Source organism: Rattus norvegicus, chromosome 15 (assembly GCF_021556685.1).
Source record: "Rattus norvegicus strain SHRSP/BbbUtx chromosome 15, alternate assembly SHRSP_T2T, whole genome shotgun sequence".
NCBI lineage: Eukaryota > Metazoa > Chordata > Mammalia > Rodentia > Muridae > Rattus > Rattus norvegicus.
The window spans coordinates 3,356,263-3,378,496 of NC_141548.1; the positions used below are offsets into that span (position 1 = coordinate 3,356,263).

At 42.4% G+C, this 22,234-nt stretch overlaps 1 protein-coding gene across 5 annotated transcripts in view; it reads right to left on the minus strand.

Annotated features, from left to right (window-relative positions):
- The window catches only part of Vcl (vinculin), a 110,384-nt gene that overhangs the window by 83,094 nt on the left and 5,056 nt on the right, over window positions 1-22,234 (minus strand). For 4 of the 5 annotated variants that reach the window (NM_001107248.2, NM_001431400.1, NM_001431399.1 and 1 more), the window contains exon 1: window positions 6,342-6,605. The exons of the other annotated variant lie outside the window; for it this stretch is intronic. In NM_001107248.2, coding sequence (NP_001100718.1) covers window positions 6,342-6,509 — 168 coding nt within the window. In that variant the 5' untranslated portion in view covers window positions 6,510-6,605. Of the gene's footprint in view, window positions 1-6,341; window positions 6,606-22,234 lie in introns of those variants that run through there. 5 annotated transcript variants of the gene reach the window in all.

Sequence of the window (22,234 nt, forward strand, 5' to 3'; positions counted from 1 at the left end):
AAGGTATTTTCTCTAATGCTACCTTTCTTCCTAAAAATAATGGGAGTGGGGAGGGGCCAAACCAAAGCTACTACTGCTGACTCTTGCTGTGTGTATTTAGAACTAGATCAACGCTATTTATACAATAACTAACTTCCTACTTTGTAGATAGAAACAAAGATTTAAGCTGGGCTCCATTAAAATTACAAACATGGTTGCAGAAGTATACACAATTTCCAGAAACCTTCTGTTCTCCCAGATACAGGAGTGCTAAGATTATCAGATAAGGTTCACATCAGTCCCATTAAATACTTTTTGATCTTAGACAAAGTTTTTTAAAGGAAATTTCATGATCTCCCAAAGAATATATATAAATTTATTTCAAATATTACTTAGTTTTAATAGGGTTCAAGCTAAGCAATCACATATTTGACTTAATCTGTTTTAAACACTTTAATATTTTTATAAATACTTTATATATTTATTTAATAAAGTATGTAGAGGCTCATCTGCACCTACTCTTTAATTCCTGAGAAAGGAAAGGGAGGAAGAAGGAAGGAGGAGATAATGCTGAGACTAAGGGTAAAACCGCCACCCACATCACATCACTCTCTATGTAGAACTGTCATGACAGCCACGCTTGCCCACAGACACTGCTGCCAAGCCCAGGACAAATGGAAACGTGTGACTAACACCATTCTTGTTGCCTCTAGTTCCAAGTGGAACTTTCCCACTGATACTTAACCCCGACCTAAGCAGATGAGGAGCAGTGGCGGGATCAGCCAGAGGACGTGGAGTAAGAAGCAAGGGTCTGAGTCCGGGTAACTAGCTAGAGGGAAGTCATATAATTTCTCTAAACCATCATTTCCTTATCTATAAAATAAAGCCCTCACAACATCTACCTACTGGATTGTTGCAGGATCTAGAGACACGGCTCAGTGGGTAGTGTTTTCTGAGCAAGCATGAAGAACTGATCTCAGATCTCCACCATCCATGTACAAAGTGGTACTTAGGACTGTCCATCAGTAGCCTAGGATGAAGGCAGATCGATCTCCAGGGCTCGCTGGCCAGCCAGTCTAGCTGAACCTGTAAGCTCCACGCCAATGAGAAACTCTCTCAAAAATTATGGTGGGAAAGCAGCTGAGAAAGGCATGCCTCAACCTCTGACCTCAAAAAAAAAAAAAAAAAAAGAAAGAAAAAAAGAAAAAAAAAAAACCACACTCACGGGCACACAGGTATGTGCGCGCGCTCACACACACACACACACACACACACACACACACGAAATGAAGAAAAAACATCTTTTTAAATTTTCCAGCTGACTCCTCAAGTGTGGGACAAAAATGACAATTCCAGGGCTGGAGAGATGGCTCAGCAGTTAATAGCACTCACTCTCTGACTGCTTTCCTAGACAGGACTCAGGTTCAAGTCCCAGTACCTACACAGCAGGTCAAAACTGTAGAAGATCTAACACCCTCACACATACGTGCAAGCAAAACAGCAACACACACAAAATAAAAATAAATAAATCATTTAAAGAGAGTGGGACCTGTGAACAGGTAGTAAAAATACACTTTAGCCAGGTGGTAGAGGGCACATATCTTTAATCCCAGAACACAGGATGCAAAGGCAGGCGGATCGTTGAGGTTTTTTTTTTTTTTTTTTTTTTCTTTTTTTCGGAGCTGGGGACCAAACCCAGGGCCTTGCGGTTGCTAGGCAAGCACTCTACCACTGAGCTAAATCCCCAACCCGGATCTTTGAGTTTTAAGCTAGCCTGGTCTACAGAGTGAGTTCCAGGACAGCCAGGACTACACAGACAAACCCTGTCTCAAAAAACAAAAACAAACAAACAGAAAAAAGTTGTTAGATACAATCACCAAACTACTATGTTTCAGATTACTATAGTTGGACATAGTGGCACACACCTTTAATTCCAGCTTGTGTTGAGGACAGAGAGATAGGCAGAGTTCTGTGAGTTCCAGGCCAGATAGGTCGACACAGTAAGACCTTGTCGAAAGAAAGAAAGAAAGAAAGAAAGAAAGAAAGAAAGAAAGAAAGAAAGAAAGAAAGAAAGGAAGGAAGGAAGGAAGGAAGGAAGGAAGGAAGGAAGGAAGGAAGGGGAAGGGGAAGGGGAAGGGGAAGGGGAAGGGGAAGGGGAAGGGGAAGGGGAAGGGGAAGGGGAAGGGGAAGGGGAAGGGGAAGGGGAAGGGGAAGGGAAGGGAAGGGAAGGGAAGGGAAGGAAGGCAGGCAGGCAGGCAGGCAGGCAGGTCGGCCCAGGAACTCCAAATCCAAACGAGCCCTGCTCCCCCAAAAGCAGCTCCAGTTGGAACTTGCTTTTTGGATGCTATAACATTCTGCACCTTTGCCTAAGTAGTTCCTTCTTTGTAAGGCATCCATTGCCACAACTGTATAGATGTTTCAATCCCGTCTTAAATGATTAGCTCACATGCTATATCTTCCATGAAGCCTTTTCCAATTCTCTCATAAAGTCATCTCCTTCCTCTGATCCTGCAGTGATTTGCTTTGTGAATGCCACCTCTAACTTTCAATCTAACATATCGATTACTGTTCATCATTCTTACTGCTCTAACATTCAAGGAGGATTTCTGTACATTTCTCTTTTATAAGTGAATGGCCATGTTCAACAAGTGAGAGTTTCATCTTCCTCCAATAAATGTAACTTTGGAAATACCCAGATGTCATTTAGACACCAGCTTCTTCAATGGTGGGTCATGATCTCATAGGTTCACAACCTAGAATGTGGGAAGGACAAAATATGGCACCAGTAAAAGGCTCCTGAACCACATCATAAATCGAAACTGCTTCTGGCCACCTTCGTCCATGCTGCATGGAGCAACTTCACAGCTTTGGACCTAAACACATGACATGCATTTGCGCTGTGCATGGCCTTACCTGAAACACCGCCACTCAGATTCAGAACTGCCATCAGTGATAAACTGCAGTGTCTTTACTGTGCACACAAAGTTTCTTACACGTCTATTTAATTAGAGGAAAACGAAGACATGTAATATTTTCTTATCATCATTCCCAAGCATGTAAGTATCAAGTTAGAATGTCCTTAGATTGATTATATTCAGATGATTGAGTTTTTTAAAATGCTAAGTTGCTGACAAGTTGCACAAAAAAAGAAAATCATTCCATGGGATTTTTGGCTTGGGAGAAGGACAGGACTTCCAACAATTTCTGAAATGGCCCTCATACACAGTTCTGCCACTTGGCACTACATATTTATGTGAAGCTAAGTTCTCAGAACTGCTATAAAATCAAAATACACATCGACTCTGAAAAACACTGAAGACGCTCTGTATTGCTGAAGTACCGAGTATCCAGCCAAGAGTTAATTCTCGACACACAAATAAACAAGCACATCTACCTCGTTATACTAGGCAAATTGACTTGCATCTTCTATTAATGGTAAAATTCTATCTATACCAAAGAAATCTTTTAAAATAAACTTATAATTTATTGATAACTGTTTGCTTTATATGCCTATTTTATATATCTATATAAATAAGGCTGAGTAAAAATTTCTCAAGCCAAAAGGAGTCACAAGTAGAAATAGTTTAAGAAGCCAAGTCTTAGACCACAGATGCTATGCCAAGTAGATGGTTTAATTTCACTCAAAATAAACATTTTCTTGACCAAAGACTAATTTGGCATACATATATAAATCATCTAAGAGTAATTCCAAGAGAAGCACTGGAACCAAGATACAACCTCCTAAAGTAATCTGAAACATTCTGATTATATGGACTCTGAAATATTTGCTCAAGACTTAACTTCATTATATTAGAGAAAGAGCATGAGTTTTGCAACCCTAGAATTTTACTACCCAGTTACTATTATTTCTCTACTGCTTTTAAAGTTAATTCCTTTCTACTCTTCATGCAGTATCTGAAGCATAGGCCTCAAGCCTTTATGGGCCCGCTAGCCTAACTCCTCACATGGTTCCTCTTCCTTTAACCCTCTTTTTATTGAGCCATCTGTGTGCCAACACTGAAGACTGGAACTGGGGAAGAGCAAAAAAGGTTTCACTTGCATTGTGTGTTCCTGACAGGAGTTAGGAACTTGAGAAGTGTGCAGAACCCAGACATTATGAAAAACAGTTGATAGTAAGAATTGATGGGTTGATGGGTCCTCTGGCCTCCCTAGAATCCATATGTTCCTCCTCACACAACACTCTCCCCTTCACCCTCCCAATTTGTGCATCTTGTGGAATAAGACCTTCTGCTAAACAACCCGTATGCCATTCACTGGCCTCGAGTCCAATCTCACTTCCCGACCTGCAATCAAGACAATCCACTTAGTGAAACCTGGTAACACCTTTATTTATGACTGTTCATCTGCCCAATCCTCTCCAACTTCAAATACCTTTTATAGGTGTTAGGACGTATATGACTACATGGTTTTTTTTTTCATCTGATATCTGCCCTTGTTTCTTTTGTATGTCTCCTGAATATGACCATCATAACCACCTGTGGATCTACTTTTAAAAACAAAACCTTTACTCCTGGAGAGCCTTCAGTAAGTCTGGGATGGGAACTGGAAAGAGTCCTATCTACAAAGCCCCACTAGTGATTCCCACGCACCCCCTGAGGCCACTGATTTATCAGCCTGCTCTTTCTACAGCACATATTCAGTGCTTATTAATTCATGGCACGGAAGCTCATAAATAACTTTCCTCTAAATAGCCTAACCAGATATCAACCAACCCCTTGACTACACCAGCTGTGTTCCAAGTGCAACATGTGGTTTTAAGATTTCATTTCCTCAAGTACTACACGGAAAGACACCATTACCTTGTCTCTTTACATTGTTTCCCATTTGTTGAAAAACCAGAGGCCTGGAATGCGGCCATGTCAGACAACACTACATAAGAATGCACTCTGGGATCTGAGATTAAAATTAGCTACACAGAGAAGGAGAACGAGATAGACAGTCTGAATGAGTACACCGCTCCCACTCAACAGTTTCTTACTTAATCAGTATAGAAGAACAGAAATTTCTGTCCCTAGTCCCGCCCCCTTTCCCCTCCCCCACCCCAGCTTTCTCGATACCAGTCTCCTAAAATGCTTGAGACAGTCCCGGGACCCTAAAGGCCCAGGAAGACCTTGCGTGCTCTAAAGTCCTATAATCAGATAAATAGCACAAGCCCCACCCGACTGACAGTTACCTATCAACTACCCTGACACACCATTTACTTGGTTAGGAAGCAGTATGAACTTTTTCCTGAGTAGTTCTTCACAGGCAACAGCAGCAGTCTGAGTCATACCCAGTCTCGGGCAAGTGTGACATTAGCCAGGGTACAGTTATGGGACTAGTCAGTCTCTCTCTCTCTCTCTCTCTCTCTCTCTCTCTCTCTCTCTCTCTCTCTCCCCCCTCCCTTTTCAGAAGTGGAGATCAGTGGAGAGCCTGCGGCAGGCAGTTAAGTGTAGTCTAGGAAAGGAAGCCCCAGCCTTCCCCTCAGGCAGGGGCTGCAGATCCTAGAGTCCACAGGCCTCTCGGCAGCTCCATCTTGCTTCCTGCCAGAAGGAGGGGCAGAGGAGAGGCCCCCCGAATCTGGAAAGGCCCCAGCGGGAAGAAAGCCATTTGACAGTAGGTAAAGCTGGGTGAAAGGCTTCACAGAAGGAATAAAATGAATGACTATGGGGTCAGGCAGAAGTAAAGCAGGGCTCCTGGTTATGAATTACTGCATAAAGGTGTTAAGAGTCCCGGAGGTGTGAGCAAAATGCCCCGAAGGAAAGGAGGCAGCGACAGAAAGAGAAGGAAGCCAAAGAGAAGGAAAGCAACAGACACCAGGATCCCTGGGGAGGGCTGGGCAGGTGGGTCTCGGGGGACACAAGTGTTAGAAAGGCGAGCAGCCGGGTGCAAATAAGAATCCTTAGAAGTAAAGGCAGAGAGCCCGTAAGAGAACCCACCCACAGGCTGGACAGGAGAGGCCTAAAAAGGAGCTAAGAGCAAGGTAGTCAACGGGAGGGACGCGAGCCTGCCCAGGGGAGGGACCGTGAGACAACCTAACAACTATCACTTCTTCGGCGCCTACTACGGGCGCACACACGCTAGGCACTTTACAACTAAAACCTCGCTGACTCTTTACAGCACAGCCCCAAAGCAGGATTTCTCACGGGTGCCCCCATTTTATAGATGAAGAAACTGAGGCCCCCGACAGACTCAGTGGCTTGCTCAAGGTCACAGCCCAGAGAAACCGGCATTCGAAACCACGGCACCTGCCCTGAAGCCCACCCAGCACTCCAAGCGCCTGCGAATGCAAGCAGCGAGGAGGACCGGGACCCTGGGGACGTCTCCCGCCCGCGCTCCAGTCCCAGGCCCGGCGCGCTCACCCGGACGAGGTTGCTGACGGCCGCCTGCACAGCGGCCACGGGCGCGGTGAGGTCAGGAATGGCTTTGCCGTCCACCTCGCCCTCCTCGTGCATAATCACCAGGTGAGAGATCTGCTGCGCCACCGGCTCCAGGATGCTCTCGATCGTGCGCGTGTGAAACACCGGCATCGCGGCGGCTGGCGGGGCGGCGAACCGCAGGCAACAGAAAACCGGGAACCGTAGGGCCGGGAGCCGGCGGCGAGAGACTGACTCGGAGCGGCGACTAGAGTCCGGGCTTCCCTCAGCGTAACCAGTCCCACAGGCGCCCCGCCCTCTCACGTCGCCGCGCCCAATAGCAACGCCGCTCAGAGCCCGACTGCGGCTTCTATTAGTCTTCCTTCGAGAAGCTCCGCCCCCAAGGCCGCGCCGCCCCGCCCCCATTCCCAAGGGAGGGGCCTGGGATTGGGGCTGCGCCGCAGGGATTGCGACCGGATTCCCGAACCCTCTCGCGGGGCGCTCCTTATAAGGGCATAGTGGGAGCGGAGCGTGCGACTGTACTGGACTGGCCACGCCCCCAGGGGCCGCCTCCCGCCTCAGAGTGGCGGAGCTCCGCCCCTCCGCAGGATCACCTCAGTAGGGCGGGACATCCTCACCTCAGGCTGTGCGGATGCGGGGAGACCCAGGCTTCCCCCGGTCTCCCCGCAGGGTGCTCCCCTTTTACCGTCACCGAACGCAGTCAAAACACTGTTCCGTCACCTCCCAGTAATTTACGAGAACGTAAAAAGACCCAAACAACAAAAACACACCAAGAAAGGTGAGTGCCCACTGATTTACACTATCTGCCGTCACGGTTAAGTTTTGGTGTGGCACTTTCTAGATCTCTGTACACGACCACTTGCAAATATGTTTTCTAAATAAATAGGGATGTAATGAAAACTACCTGGTAATCTTTCACTTTTGGTGAATAGTAAGTCTGCCACGTTCTGTTTTAGTGACCGGTATCTCATTCTTGCAAATCAGTTTAGGTTTGGTTCTGTTGCTAAAGTGTTTGCCTAGCGTGTAAGAAGCCCTTAGGTTTGATTCCCAGCACTAAATCAGACTTGACAGAGTGGGCCAGTATACCACCAGCACTAGGGAGATGGATCAGGGGTTTAAGGTCACACTCAGCTACGGAGAAAGTTTGAGGCCAGCCTGGAGGAGGGGGGAAGGGTGTCAGTCCGTTTGTGGATTGTGATGAACATCTATCTATCTGTAGTTAAGCAGGACTCCAGAGGCAGGGTTGGAAGGATCATTTGAGGAAGGAGTTCCAAGCCAGTCTGAGCAACATGACAAGACCCCCATCTCAAAAAAAAAAAAAAAGTGAAACGAAAATTCAAAGGTGTCCTTTTCACAAGCGGGTAAGTAGGGCCAAATTGCCCAATCCCCTCACCACATTTGAGACATCTGCATGTCTACCTAACCTCAAACTCTCTTGCCCAAGCTTCCTCATTCTGAGATGAAACACACTCATTAATGCCTTCAAATGAAAGATCCTCAAGTCAAAGAAAAATGTTTCTCAGGATCTCACTTTTTGCAGAAGGCCAAGTCACACGTTGTCTTACCCGACTTTTAAAGTTATGTTTGTCTAGCTGTATACACTCCTGTTTCTGCTGAGTATGTTGCCGCCAAGCCTTGACCTTCCTCTTGATTTGGGGATGAGCTCAGTTGGTGAAGAGTACTTGTCTACCATACACAAAGCTTTGGGTCAGTCTCTAGCACCACGTAAACAAGACATGGTGTTGGTGCACACCTATACTCTTGTCACCCAGGAAATGGAGGCAGGAGGATGAGAAGATGTTCAAGGTCTTCCTCAGCTACCTAGAAAGTCTGGGCTGCTTGAGACCCTGACTCAAAAACAAAACAAACAAAACCACCGTAATAATTAACCCGGGAAGTTTGGGGAAATGCACAAGAATGCACGAAGGCTCATCCATACTTGAAGAGTCTCTGTCTCCTACTGAAACAAGTACATTCTGTACCGGAGGGAGCTCGTTTCTATCTGACTTTTGATAAGAAATCCTGGGTCATTCAACATCAGGCTTCTCTTGTCCGGAGTCTCTCAGTTCGTCATTGTTTTACTTATTACTCAACGACCTATCTCCTAGACAGGGATCTTCAGTTTAACTACAAACCTTCCCAGAACTTGGGAACCCCTCTACTCCACTAACTTAATAATTCTTCTCTTAGCTGCTGGGAAGAATCCAAGACAGGCATTTCTCATACCCATGGACCTCCTTCCTTAAGCCCATAGCAAATGAGTGACCTTCAAAAATAATTTACACCCATCGGCTCCGTCTTCAAACGCGCTGTGGCCTTGCTACCGTTTCCCAATAGCTACTATCGTACTTCATCTCTAGACACTGGAGGGAGTACACCCTGAACTTAGGCCAAGGTAGGAAAGATGGCAGTGATGACTGAGCCAAAGCAGGGAAATGGAGACTCCGCAGGGCCCAAAGAACAGGGGAACCAGCAGCTGAAAACCTCTCCAAGACTCATGACAGAAGGCTCAGTTGTGTCATTGAATCCTTTTTCTATATGACAGACTAGAAGACAATATTTACCATAAAGACAGCAAGCACTGGCACGATGTGCTTCTGGAGGAATGCAGGCGCCAGTGCAACTGCCCTGTTTGCATACCAAATAGTCAAGCTGAGTTGCATAGGTGGTAATGGTCTGACCACTACTGACTCTTTAATAAGTCAAGAGTGAGCCTGGTGGTGACGGTGCACACCTTTGATCCCAGCACTTAGGAGGTAGAAGCCGACGGGTCTCTGTGAGTCAATAGCTCCCAAGAAATACACCCCTCCTTATGGAAATTCGTCAAAACTAATATAAAATGCAAAGAACAAAAAGTCAGAATCATGGCTCTTCAAGCTAACCCTAGCTTTACAGTTTGACCAAGACGCAAATCTCATAAGTAGCTTTCCTTCGTAGGCTTTATGTAAGAATCAGTAAAAGAATGTGTATAGAGTCCAGGAGAGCTGAGGACAAGTCTCAGTTGGCGGCAGGCCTCCCTAGCATACATGAGATGCTGAGTTTGACCTAGAATACCACATGAGCCAAGATGGTGGTCCACACTTGTAACCCTAGAATGCTGGAGATGGCAGCAGAAGGATTCGAAATTCAGGGTCATCTTCTACAATATAGTGAGTTCAAGGCCAGCCGGGGAACATAAGGTGCTGCTAAAACAAACAACAGAAAGTCCAGGAAAAGAGAGCCACTGTCATTACTGGAGCAATGGCAAATACGCATAATGTTCACAGACCCCAAAACGTCCTGATGGTGTCTTTCTTTGAGAGTTTTGTCACAACATTTCTACAAAAAGCTTTCTATTTTTTATAAATACTGTGAACAAAATTCTAAAATACCTTCCATCCCCCAAGAATAAAGCAGTTTCCCATAGCTCGTCTTAGAGACTGTATGCTACTCAAATTCCAGATAGGAGATGGCCAAGGACCTACGGATAAGAAGAAGTCTGTGAGGCAGTGGAATGAACAATGTTTGCTTAGGCAGGCGGCAGAGCAGACATTCCAGAATGAGCAAGTCTGAAGGAGGCCCATATTCCAGGTCAGTGCTTAAGTTAGTCAGACTGAAGTGAATTCACGCAGCTCAGAGATAAGATGCAAAAGTAAGTTTCCACAAGATTATAACCTTCAGACACTGAAGCTGTGCAGCATCTGCTCTTAATTGTGGCTGGCTCAACTTACCCTCTACTACATGATTAGACTGGAGACCACTAATGATGGGAACACTGTGGGACATGCTAAAGTTCACCAGTTTTAAGTTATACATGATTAGGAACAGTTGTGATGGCAGAATTACTTATATATACATCTCTGTGGCATAAGGAGCTTTCTGTCCTTTGAAGTCCGTGAGAATTATGAGGAAGGTGGAAAACAGGAAGTATAACTGTCTTTCATAGACAAGCTGAGAACTTGAGACACAGTAAGTAGCACTTGTGAGTGAGTAGTTTGTGGAAATTTTGGTCAAGGCTAGATTTTATATTTAGTCAAGACACTCAGTCGCTAAATTTTAGATTCTGGACTGTTCTATGTCAACTATGTGTCTAAGGCTAAAACTTAGATGCACTCAGTAGAATAATACAGTTTCTGCACAAATGAGTCAAGGTGTGACAATGTAACACAGACACACACATACTGACTGAAATCCCCACTGTATCTCAGATGAACCTCCTTTCTCCATCTAGACCACCCCACCTTACCAAGCCCTTTCCCCACATGTCCTACACCAAACCACTAGTGGCTTGATTAATAGCTTTTCTTTCCCCTCCTAAGTGTTGACTCATACAGTATGCCCCACCCTCCATCCCCACCCAAACCACTAACTTCCCCGATTGCTTTGAAAGCAATGTGGCCTTTTCCTTTCTTGACCATTTTTTTTACATTAAATGTACATTTAAGTCATTTTCAATTTTATATGTTTTACAATTTTCACATCTTTTAATTGTACTTCAGTCTAATCTTTTAAGATTTATTTTTATTATTGCATGTGTGCATATATGTGTACCTACGTGTGGTTATATGCATGAGTGTAAGTGACCATGTCGTTCAGAAGAAGTGATTAGATCCCCTGGAGCTGAGGTTACAGGAGGTTATAAGCTGACAGACTTGAGTGTTGGGATCCAAAGTGTTACCTTCTGAAGGAGCAGTGCATGCTCTTAACCTCTGAGTCATCTCCCCCAACCTCTACACTTCAATGATATGTACTGAATGAGAAAACTATAAAAAAGTCTATTAACACAATGTAAAAATCCAGTTCCTAGAACCAACTGCTACTGACATTTTTGTATGTTCTGAAAAGGTCTACATACCATAAAATCTAGTCCTTAAAAGTATAATGTTCAATTTTCACTCTCTTCATCTTAACATTGTGGTATCAAGAACAGTCCATAATAATGACCAGTTTTCAGATTGCCACATAGTCATTTTTTATTTCATTAATTTATTTAGGTATTCACTTTACACCCTAATATCCACCTTCTTCCTCCCAGTCCCCCACCCCCCCCCACACACACACATGCACACAGCTTCTCCCCCTATTCACTTCTTTCCTTCTCCTCTGAGAAGGGAGAGGACCCCCTGGGCATTACCTCACCCTGGTACATGAAGTCACTACAGGACTAGGCACATTCTCTCCCACTGAGGCCAGACAAGGTGGCCCAGTTAGGGGGATGGGATCCACAGGGAGGCAACAGGTTCAGGGACAGCCCACACTCCAGTTGTTGGGGGTCCACATGAAGACCCACATCTGCTACACATCTGGGGGGGAGGGCCGGTCCATGTTTGCTCTTTAGTTGGTGGTTCAGTCTCTGGGCGCCCCCAAGGGTTCAGGTTAGTTCACTCTATTGGTCTTCCTGTGGAGACCCTGTTCTCTTCAGGTCCTTCAATCCTTCCCCCAGCTCTTCCGTAAGACTCCCCAAGCTCCATCTAATGTTTGGCTATGGGTCTCTGCATCTGTTTTGGTCAGCCATTGGGTAGAGCCTCTCAGAGGACAGCTTTGCTAGGATCCTGCCAGCATAACAGAGTACCATTAATAGTGTCAGGGATTGGTTCTTGCTCATTGGTTGGCCATTCCCTCAGTCTCTGCTCCATTTTTGTCCCTGCACATCTTATAGGCAGGACACATCTTGGGTCAAAGGTTTTGTGGGTGAGTTGTCCTTATCCCTCCACTGGGAGTCCTGTCTGGCTATAGGCAGTGGCCACTTCCAGATCCACATCCTCTACAACGAGGAGCGTCAGCTAGAGTCACCCTCAGAGACTCCCCAGCACCTCCCCCTATCCCAAGTCTCTGGGGTGTCCTAGAGGTGCCCCCACCTGCCTACTACCTGTTTCCATCCTCCTTCCCCTGCTCTCCCTGCACCCAATTCCCAGCACACACCCCATACATTTTTTTTTTGAGACAGGGTCTCATGTAAAGCAGATTGACCACAACACCAATATATAGTTGGGGATGACCTTGATTTTCTTAATTTCTGCATCTACCTCTGGAGTTCTGGAATTACAGGACTTATCTCAGAAACTTGAAATTTTCATAACCATATAACATCCAAAGTATATAAAAATTAACTATTTACCTACTGTTGGACATTTTGATTATCTTTAGCCTTCTACTATTCTAAATAATATTCTTATAAGTATTTTAAGTTTGGACTGGAGAGATGGCTCAGTGGTTAAGAGCATTGGTTGCTCTTACAGAAAAACCAGGTTCAATCCCCAGCACCTACATACAACCTACTCACAACCTTCTGTAACTTCACTTCTAGGATCCGATGCCCTTTTCTGACCTCCACAAGAATCAGGAGCACGTCTGGTACATAGATATACATGCAGGCAAAGCACCCTGACACATCTTTAAGTGTAAACTTTTACTTTTAAAGGCATAGAAGTGATAGTTAACATTTGTTGCTACTGGGGGAGGGACAAACTGCGTTGGCCGTCTTCTCAGGAGAAATTCTCTGCTTGATCTTTCCCTTATGGTGTCCAGCATTGCTTAGGTGTATTACTGGTTTGCTTTTGTGCATAGAAATCAGTCCTAAGTGGGAATTCCTTATAATTTCAGTACTTCGGGAATTTGCACATGGATTGGCTGGGCTGTCCTTAGAGCCTGCCATGACATGAGCCTGCACTTACCCAACGACAGCAGCACAGCTCACACCACGCCAGCAACTGCCTGGATTCTTTGCAGAGACCGCCACCTAGGCAAAAGTAGATTTGTGGCTTTGCCAGAGAAATTAATTTCAGAGCGAGGCAGAGACTAAGAAAATTTGAGTTTACTAAAAATAGAAACGAAGGTGCTTCAAGACAGTGCAGAGCACACCTAATACAACAATGTGGATTTTCTACAAGAGTCACACGATAAGTTTTCTGTACAATGGGTGTATATGTGACATTAGGAGACCCTCGAGTTACGTCTCTAACAGCTGAGAATAAGCCACTCTTTTTTAAAAAAAAGAAAAACTTTTTAATGATTTTTTAAAAATTATGTATTTGTGGGTTTGCCTCTACACAGACATGGATATCACATGTATGCACATGTGGGTTTGCCTCTACACAGACATGGATATCACATGTATGCACATGTGGGTTTGCCTCTACACAGACATGGATATCACATGTATGCACCTGTGAGTTTGTCTCTACACAGATATGTATATCACATGTATGCACATGTGGGTTTGCCTCTACACAGACATGGATATCACATGTATACACATGTTCTTGGAGGCTGGAGAGTTTCAGATCCCCTGTAACTGAAGTTATAGGTGGCCTCGAGCCTCCTGATATGATATGGTGGGTGTTGGCCACTGAGCCCAGCCCCTCTGCAAGAGTAAGGAGCTATTGAGCCATTTCACCAGCCTCCCCACCACCACCTTTACTTTTGAGGTAAAGCATTACTATGTCCTAGTTACCCTGGAACTTGCTGTGTAGAGCAGGCTGGCCTTGAAAACACAGAGATCTTCTTCCTTCCGCCTCATAATTTCTTCGGTTAAAAGCATGCACCACTACACCTGGGCCAAAATATTTACTCATATCATACATATATGTATTTATCTGAATTTATGCCTGGTGCCTTTAGAAGCCAGAAGGATCCCCTGGAACTGAAGTGAATGGTGGTTGTGAGTTTCATGTAAGTGCTGGTAACTGAACCCATATCTTCTGTAGAAGCAGCAAGCACTCTCAACCCCTGACCCATCTCTCCAGTTCCTCAGCCTCGCCAAGGGGTATAATCCATACATATTTAATTCATACATATTTTAAGACTTTTTCTTAGTAAGCAAAGAATTTTTCTTAGTAAACAAAGTCTTAAGGTGGATTTATGAGGAACCTTTCATAAGTCTAGGAGAGACGGGTGCTTGCTAGGAACATAAAGTTATGTATCATTTTAAATCTAAGAAAGCACAGCCTAATTACAATCCTTGGTGTTCTTAATTACAGATGTCTTTGGGATACATCATTTGGCCCTATGTAAGCACAATTCATTTATTGTCTTGGGCAAGATGTCTTTTGGAAAAATACACCTTGATTCTGTGGGCTAGTAGGTCCTTATCAGTGGAGTCTGAAGTGTTCTGCCTTTCTCAGCAGTAAAGTGGATCAAGACCCTCTCCCAGTCTTTTCTCACCTTTCTGTCATAATTCCCTCTCTTCCTACCCTGCCTCAGACTAATCTCCAATGCCTTTCCACTTATGCTTCTTACACTTGGCCTGGGGGAACTAGAAGAGCTGAAAGCCTGAAAAATGGAAAGTTTCTCTAATTTATTATTCTTAATATGTGTATATGTGCATATGAGTACAGGTACCCACAGAGGCTCTGGCCTGGGGATAGACTTACAAGCAGTTGTGAGCCACCTGATAGGGTCGCTGGGAACTGAACTCAAGTCCTCTGAAGAGGGAGTATATGATCCTAACCACTGAGCTACCACTTCAGCCCGTGCTTTCTCTATTTCTATATGGTCCCTCCACATAGCCTGAAGCACAGGCAGTTGCAGCAAGCCAGCTTTATAATATGGGGCTCAAAACTCCAAAACCACATCTCCATAGAGATCAAGAGCTAGACAAATGCCACCTCACCTTTTCTAGAAAACCATCGCAAGCCTGAGTCATCCATATGTCTGCTCCAAATTTTAGAAGAGGAAAGTTACACCCCCGCTCCTTTGATCAGAAAGTATTGATTACATATCATAAGAAGAGCATTTTGAAAGTACAGCCTGTAGCAGGAAGCTAACATTCTTTTAAAAAGAGGGGGAGGGCTGGAGAGATGGCTCAGTGGTTAAGAACACTGACTGCTCTTCCAGAGGTCCTTTGTTCAAATCCCAGAAACCACATGGTGGCTCACAACCATCTGTAATGAGATCCGCTACCCTCTTCTGGTGTGTCTGAAGACAGCGACAGTGTACTTATATATAATAAATCAAAAAACTTAAAAAAAAAAGAACATTAAAAAAGAGGGGGAGCAGACCCCAACCCAATTCTAATGAATGAATTAATGAATCTAAACATACTACCAGATATGCACTCAACGTTTTTTCTTTCTTCTTTTTCAAAACCTGGGAAAGTAAACTAAATTACTCAAGTCCTCTGCAAGCAAGGTAGCCAAGTGACAAATCCTACCCAGTTAAACTAAGACCAAAGCTCTCCTAGTATAGCAAACCTTTGGCTCTCCTAGTATAGGTACTTGCTGATTCCTCATGCACAGAAACAGAACTTCAGGTGTTTTCTTCCCCTTCAATGTATGGTGTTAGGATGGAGAACATCTGGATCTTTGACTTCCAGGACAGCTAGGACTACAGAGATAAACACTGTCTAAAAAGAAAAAAGAGGATTGAGAGCATCTCCATTTAGTATTTGTGACGGAATGCCTAGGGTTTAGTGAAACAGCAGAAGGAACTTTAACTTGAAGGTAGGGAGAGGAAAGGAGGGATTTTTCAAATGCTAGGGCAGGAGGCATGGGGGCAGGCAGTGGAAAGGGAGTAAATGAAAGCAAAACATAATGATATATACACATACACATATATACACATATATGCACATATATGCACATATATATGCACATACACACATATATACACATATACACACATATACACACATACATACACACATATACACATATATACACATGTATGCATATATGCATATATACATATACACATATATACATATATACACACATATATACATATACACACATATATACACATATACACACATATACACATATATATACATATACACATATATACATATACACACATATATACACATATATACACACATATATACACATATACAAACATATATACATATATGTACACATATATACACATATACACACATTTATACACATATACATATATACATATATAGAGATAAATAAATGAATAAACAAATTCAAATGTCAACCAGCTCTGACAAAAATTGATCCTTCATGTTTTATAGTATCAAATATTTTAGCCAAAATTTTTTTATGTAAAATTCAAGTATATCAACTCATTAACATACAAATTGCTCTCAGCTTTAATAAATAGTCAAATTCTATGTAGATAAGAACATTGTCAGGCTGGAGAGATGGCTCAGTGGTTAAGAGCACTGACTGTTCTTCCAGAGGTCCTGAGTTCAATTCCCAACAACCACATGGTGGCTCACAACCATCTGTAATCTGATCCAATGCCCTCTTCTGGTATGTCTGAAGACAGCTACAGTGTACTCACATACATAAAATAAATAAATAAATCTTTAAATAAAAAAGAACATTGTCTTTGTGGTGGTCAGTTTTGTGAAAACTTGACATAAACTAGATTCATTTGGGAAAGAGAACTTCAACTAAAAAATATCCCCACCAAAATGACCTGTAGACAAGCCCCTGGAAGATTTTCTTGACTGATGATTGGCTCCCACATCTGGGCTGGTAGTCCTGGGTGCTATAGGAAAGCAGGCTGAACAAAGCAGGAGGAGCAAGCCAGTAAGCAGTGCTCCTCCATGTCTTCTGTTTCAGTTCCTGCCTCCAGGTTCCTGCGTTGAGTTCCTGCCCTGATTTCCTTCAATGATGGACTGCTGTGATGTGGAAGTGTAAGCAAAATAAACCCTTCCCTCCCCAAGTTAGTAATTAATGGTCATGGTGTTTTATCACAGCAATAGAAGCTCCCACTGAGACAACCTTAGAGTATGTTTATTTATTATTAGTAAATGTTTGTATCTGTATCTGTATCCCTATTTTAAAGTACCTGTGTACTGGGTGAAAAGGGGTCTTGAATAGAAAGAGTTTGTGAAGTCCTAGATTTATACATAGCTATATATTTTAGAGATGAGAAATGGGGAGGCATGTGAATCTACTCTTATCTGTGTTTATGCAGTCAGCTGGTTTAGTTACTCACAGCCAATTATAGTCCACAGATAGTAAGGAGAAAATTGGAGAAATACTTTACAAGTTTGAAACTGTGTGTTCTCCTGAGTAGTATGATACAATCTTTCTTTTTCTTTTTTCTTTTGTTTTTTTTTTACTTTTTGTATGATACAATCTTGTATCTTACTCTGCCTGCAACATGACTCATTCTTTTGTCCACTATATCCACACTGTAAATGATAACCATCATTAGTCACTTTCTCATCTCAGTTATCAAGTCAACCCACGTTGCTTGTGTTCAGATGACCTTTATTTCATTTAACACACAAAAGGAGTCATTCCAGTAATTCAGATAGGCCAAAGGCAACTGTGATGTACCACCTGTGGAAAAGTAAAAGGTCTTGACTTAATAAGAAAAAATGAAACACCGAGGCTGCTAAATTACTGTATACAGTAAGAACTAATCTTTGACCAGTGAAATTATAAGAAGAAAAAATAAATTTATCCTAGTTTTACTAACACACTCCAGACTGCAAATGTTATGAGCATGGTGTGTAATCCTTAATAAAAATGGAAAACTCATTACATTTGTGCATGGGGAACATGTGTGTGTATATATAATATGTAATATATAATATAATCTATATATTCCAATTGATGGCAAAAAGAAAGTGTTGTGCCTGTAGGAAGAGTTCAACCAGGATCTCCTGTTGAGCATGACTCTTTTGTGGCAATGGTATACAAAAGGCATAGTTACATAGATTCAGGAATAGATTGGATGGGAAAATTTTTATTATTTATTATTAAATTCATTTATTAAAGGCTGCCAATTATTCGACTGCTGCCACATTTCTAGAAGTTGATTAAAAGAAGAGATAACACCCTAAGCATGACTTCTGCTGTGATAAGACAGCTCTTCGAGAAAGTTGCCTACACACCTGGTCACAAAACATGGAAAGGGGATCATGTCTGGTACTTTGTAGCAGTGCTGCACCACTAATGATTAAATGCAGAGTAATGTGTGCAAGTGAGGAACCAACCCACTCAAACACAGACAAGCCAAAATTACACCAGAGAGAATGTGTTCATGTGGTTTTTATTATAGAATATTGATCATCCTATTTGATTAGTAGTAACTGTGCCTTGTTTACAGGTATTTATACAGTTTGTAGAAAAGAACACACTATGTATAAGATTGAGTGGGGTGAAGCTTCCACTGTGGGTCTGAAAACATCCCCTAGAGATAAAAATATTCATAAAAATATTTGCACATATGGTTACGGACACAGCTTAGTCTGAACATCTGTAGGGTAAATTGGCAAGCTGGTGACCCAGGAAGTCACTAGTTAAGTCCAGCCTCACAGTGAGCAGGCCAAAGGCAAGGAACAATTGATATTTCTACCTTAGTCTGAAGCCAGGGAAAAAAGGTCACTCTGAAAGCTAGCTGGCGGAAATACTTCTTTACTTAGGGAGGACCAACCTTTTTGTTTACACTCAGGTCTCTAACTGATTGGCAGATGCTCACTGAAAATTAGGGAGGACAATCTTTACAGAATCTATCAGTTTATATGTTAATCTAATACAAGATCATCTTCACAGAAATAACCAGAATGTTTGACCAAATGTCTGGGGTACCCATGGCCCAGCCTAACTGACAAAAAATTAATCAGCTCATCAAGCAAATTAATCCTTCCTATGGTTTTAATATATTTGTTTTGGTTCTTTTTCCATGACAAACTGAAAGGAAAAAAAATCACATGATGATCTCATTAGATGTTTTGATAAAATCCAATACCGCTTCATGTTAAAAGTGTTGGAGAGGTCAGGGATACAAGACACATACCTAAACATAATAAGAGCAATGTACAATCCAATAGCCAACATCAAATTAAATGGAGAGGAATTTAAAGCAATTCCACTAAAATCAGGGACTAGACAAGGCTGCCCACTTTGTCCCTAAGTATTCAACATAGTACCTGAAGTTCTAGCCAGAGCAATAAGACAGCTAAAGGAGACCAACACGGTACAGAGTGGAAAGGAAGAAGTCAAAGTATTGCTATTTGTAGAAGATATGATAGTATACATAAACAACCCCAAAAGTTCTACCAGAGAACTCCTGCAGCTGATAAACACCGTCAGCAAAGTGGCTGCATACAAAATTAGCCCTTAAAAAAAAATCAGTAGCTCTTCTTTATACAAACGATAAACAGGCCAAGAATAAAATTAGGGAAACGACACCCTTTACATAGCAATGAATAATATACAATATCTTGGTGTGACTCTAACCAAGCAAGTGAAAGATCTATACGACAAGAACTTCAAGTCGCTGAAGAAAGAAATTGAGGAAGATCTCAGGAGATGAAAGGTTCTCCCATGCTCATGGGTCAGTAGGATTAACATAGGGAAATAGCCATCTTACCAAAAGCAATTTATTGATTCAATGCAATTCCCATCAAAATTCCAACACAGCTCTTTACAGAACTTGACAGAGCAATTGTCAACTTCATGTTAGTTATGCTAATATGAGTTTATAATTTTCAAAGGATCTAATAAGTAAATATGTAAAAAGACAGGTTATTATATGGAGAACACCATGGGGTAGAGCAGCAAGGAGAGCTCCCTGGGCTCTGGGCCAAGAAAATGTGGATCAGAAGCTGACTAACTGGAGTTAAGAGCAGCCAAGATGGAACACAGAAATTAGTAAATAGTAGCTCGGAATTATTGGTGGGAGGTAGGTTCTAGCAGGTCAGGCAGTCACTCAGTGTGCTGCTTAGGGCTTACTAAAATATAAAGACTGTGTGTGTGTGTGTCTTTTATTCAGGAACATAAACCATTAAGGTAAGTAAAAACCCCATGCCAAGATTTGTTAATAAACATTAATTCTACAGCCATCCCTGAACTCATAGTGAACTACAGAGCAAAAGTAATAAAAAAAAACTGCATGGTATTGGTATAGGAATAGATAGATTGATCAATGGAATCGAATCGAAGACCTGAAATAAACCCACACGTCTATGGAGACTTTGCAAGGCAAAACCATACAATGGACAAAAAAGGAAAGCATCTTCAACAAATGGTGCTGGTCTAACTGGATGTCTGCATGTAGAAAAATGCAAATAGATTCATTCTTATCACCATGCACAAAACTCAAGTCCAGGTGGATCAAAGACCTCAATGTAAAACTGGATACACTAAATCTAACAGAACAGGAAATGGAGAGGAGTCTTGAACTCATTTGGTACAGGAGACAACTTCCTGAACGGACACCAATGACTCAGGCTCTAAGATCACTAATTGATAAATGAGATCTCATGAAACTGCAAGGCTTCTGTAAGGCAAAGGACACTGTCATTAGGACAGATTGGAGAAAGGATCTTCACCAACCCTACATCTGACAGAGGGTTAATATCCAAAATTTAAAAAGAACTCAAGAAGTTAGACATCAACAACTGAAATAACCCAATTTAAAAATGGGGTATTTAAGAATGGGATACAGAGGGCTGGAGAGATAGCTCAGCGGTTAAGAGCACTGACTGCTCTTCCAGAGGTCATGAGTTCAATTCCCAGCAACCACATGGTCTCACAGCCATCTGTAATGGGATCTGATGCCCTCTTCTGGTGTGTCTGAAGACAGCTACAGTGTACTCATATATAATAAATGAATAAATCTTTAAAAAAAAAAAAGAATGGGATACAGAGCTAAACAGAGAATTCTCAAAAGAGGAATCTTGAATGGCCAAGAAATACTTAAGGAAATGTTTAATGTCCTTAGTCTTCAGGAAAGTGAAAAATCAAAATGGCTCTGAGATTCCATTTTACACCTGTCAGAATGGCTAAGACCAAAACCTCGAGTGATAGCACATGCTGGAGAGGACATGGAGCCAGGGAACACTCCTCTGCTGCTGGTGGCATTGCAAACTGGTACAACCACTCTGGAAATCAATATGGCGGGAAGGGGGCAGTGATCCACATGTAAAGTGAATGAATACAAAAGAAAGAAAAGAAAACTGAGTACACACACACACACACAGAGTTGCCATTCACCTGCTCAAACAAAGAGCACGAAATCATCCTTAATTGATCTGCACACCCTGCGTGTTCCATACAAATGTCTCTCTATATGTAATATGTTTATATATATATATATTATGTATACATATATGTAGAATATGTTATATATATTATGTATACATATATGTGTGTACATTATATATGTGTATATTATAGAATTATGTATTGCTTGTAAGGTTTGTATATTACAAAATGGAAGACCAGAAGGGCAACCCTGACAGGACTCACCCTCAAGTATGCTAGGATACTGAGACCTGCTGTTCCAACTCCCTGATTGATACTGTCTCAAACTGATGTTGTTTCCAGAGACTTACTTCTAGAACAGCTTTAAGAAGAGATCCACAGAATATGGCATTCATAGTTATTTCATTATTTAAAAACCTTTTGAATATGAGATAGGTCTGCTCCTGACAGTGCCCCCATTCACCTCAAAGAAGATGATGAGCATCAATAACCTCCTCATGGAGTTGCTTCCACAATGGCAGGCTAGCCACTGGGCAAAGGAATGCCCATGCTTCAACTACAGACAAAGCTGTCCAGAAAGGACAAGTGGACACAGAGAAGTCAACTGCAAATCTCTGCCAAGACAGTGTAAGCAAGTCCTTCATAATTCCTGCTTCACATAAGGTCTGTCAGATACTCTGGGCCAGAAGGCTGAAGATGTTATAGAGAAAGTATTAGAGGACTGTCCAGGCAGTTATCTCTGTCATTTTTATAATTTTGGAAGCTGCATCCCTGTACATCCTGCACACTCAGGTAATATTTATTCCTTCACAGGTTCTGATAGGGTTGAAGACGAGAGAGTTATAGTTTTACTGTAAGTTTAAGTTGCTTAGGATTTAAGAAGGTGTTCTAGATCTTATATTTTGGTTGTGAGCCTAGCCTTTAACGGCTGAGCCATCTCTCCAGCCCGGTGTTCTAGATCTAAAAAGATGTTTTTTAGGG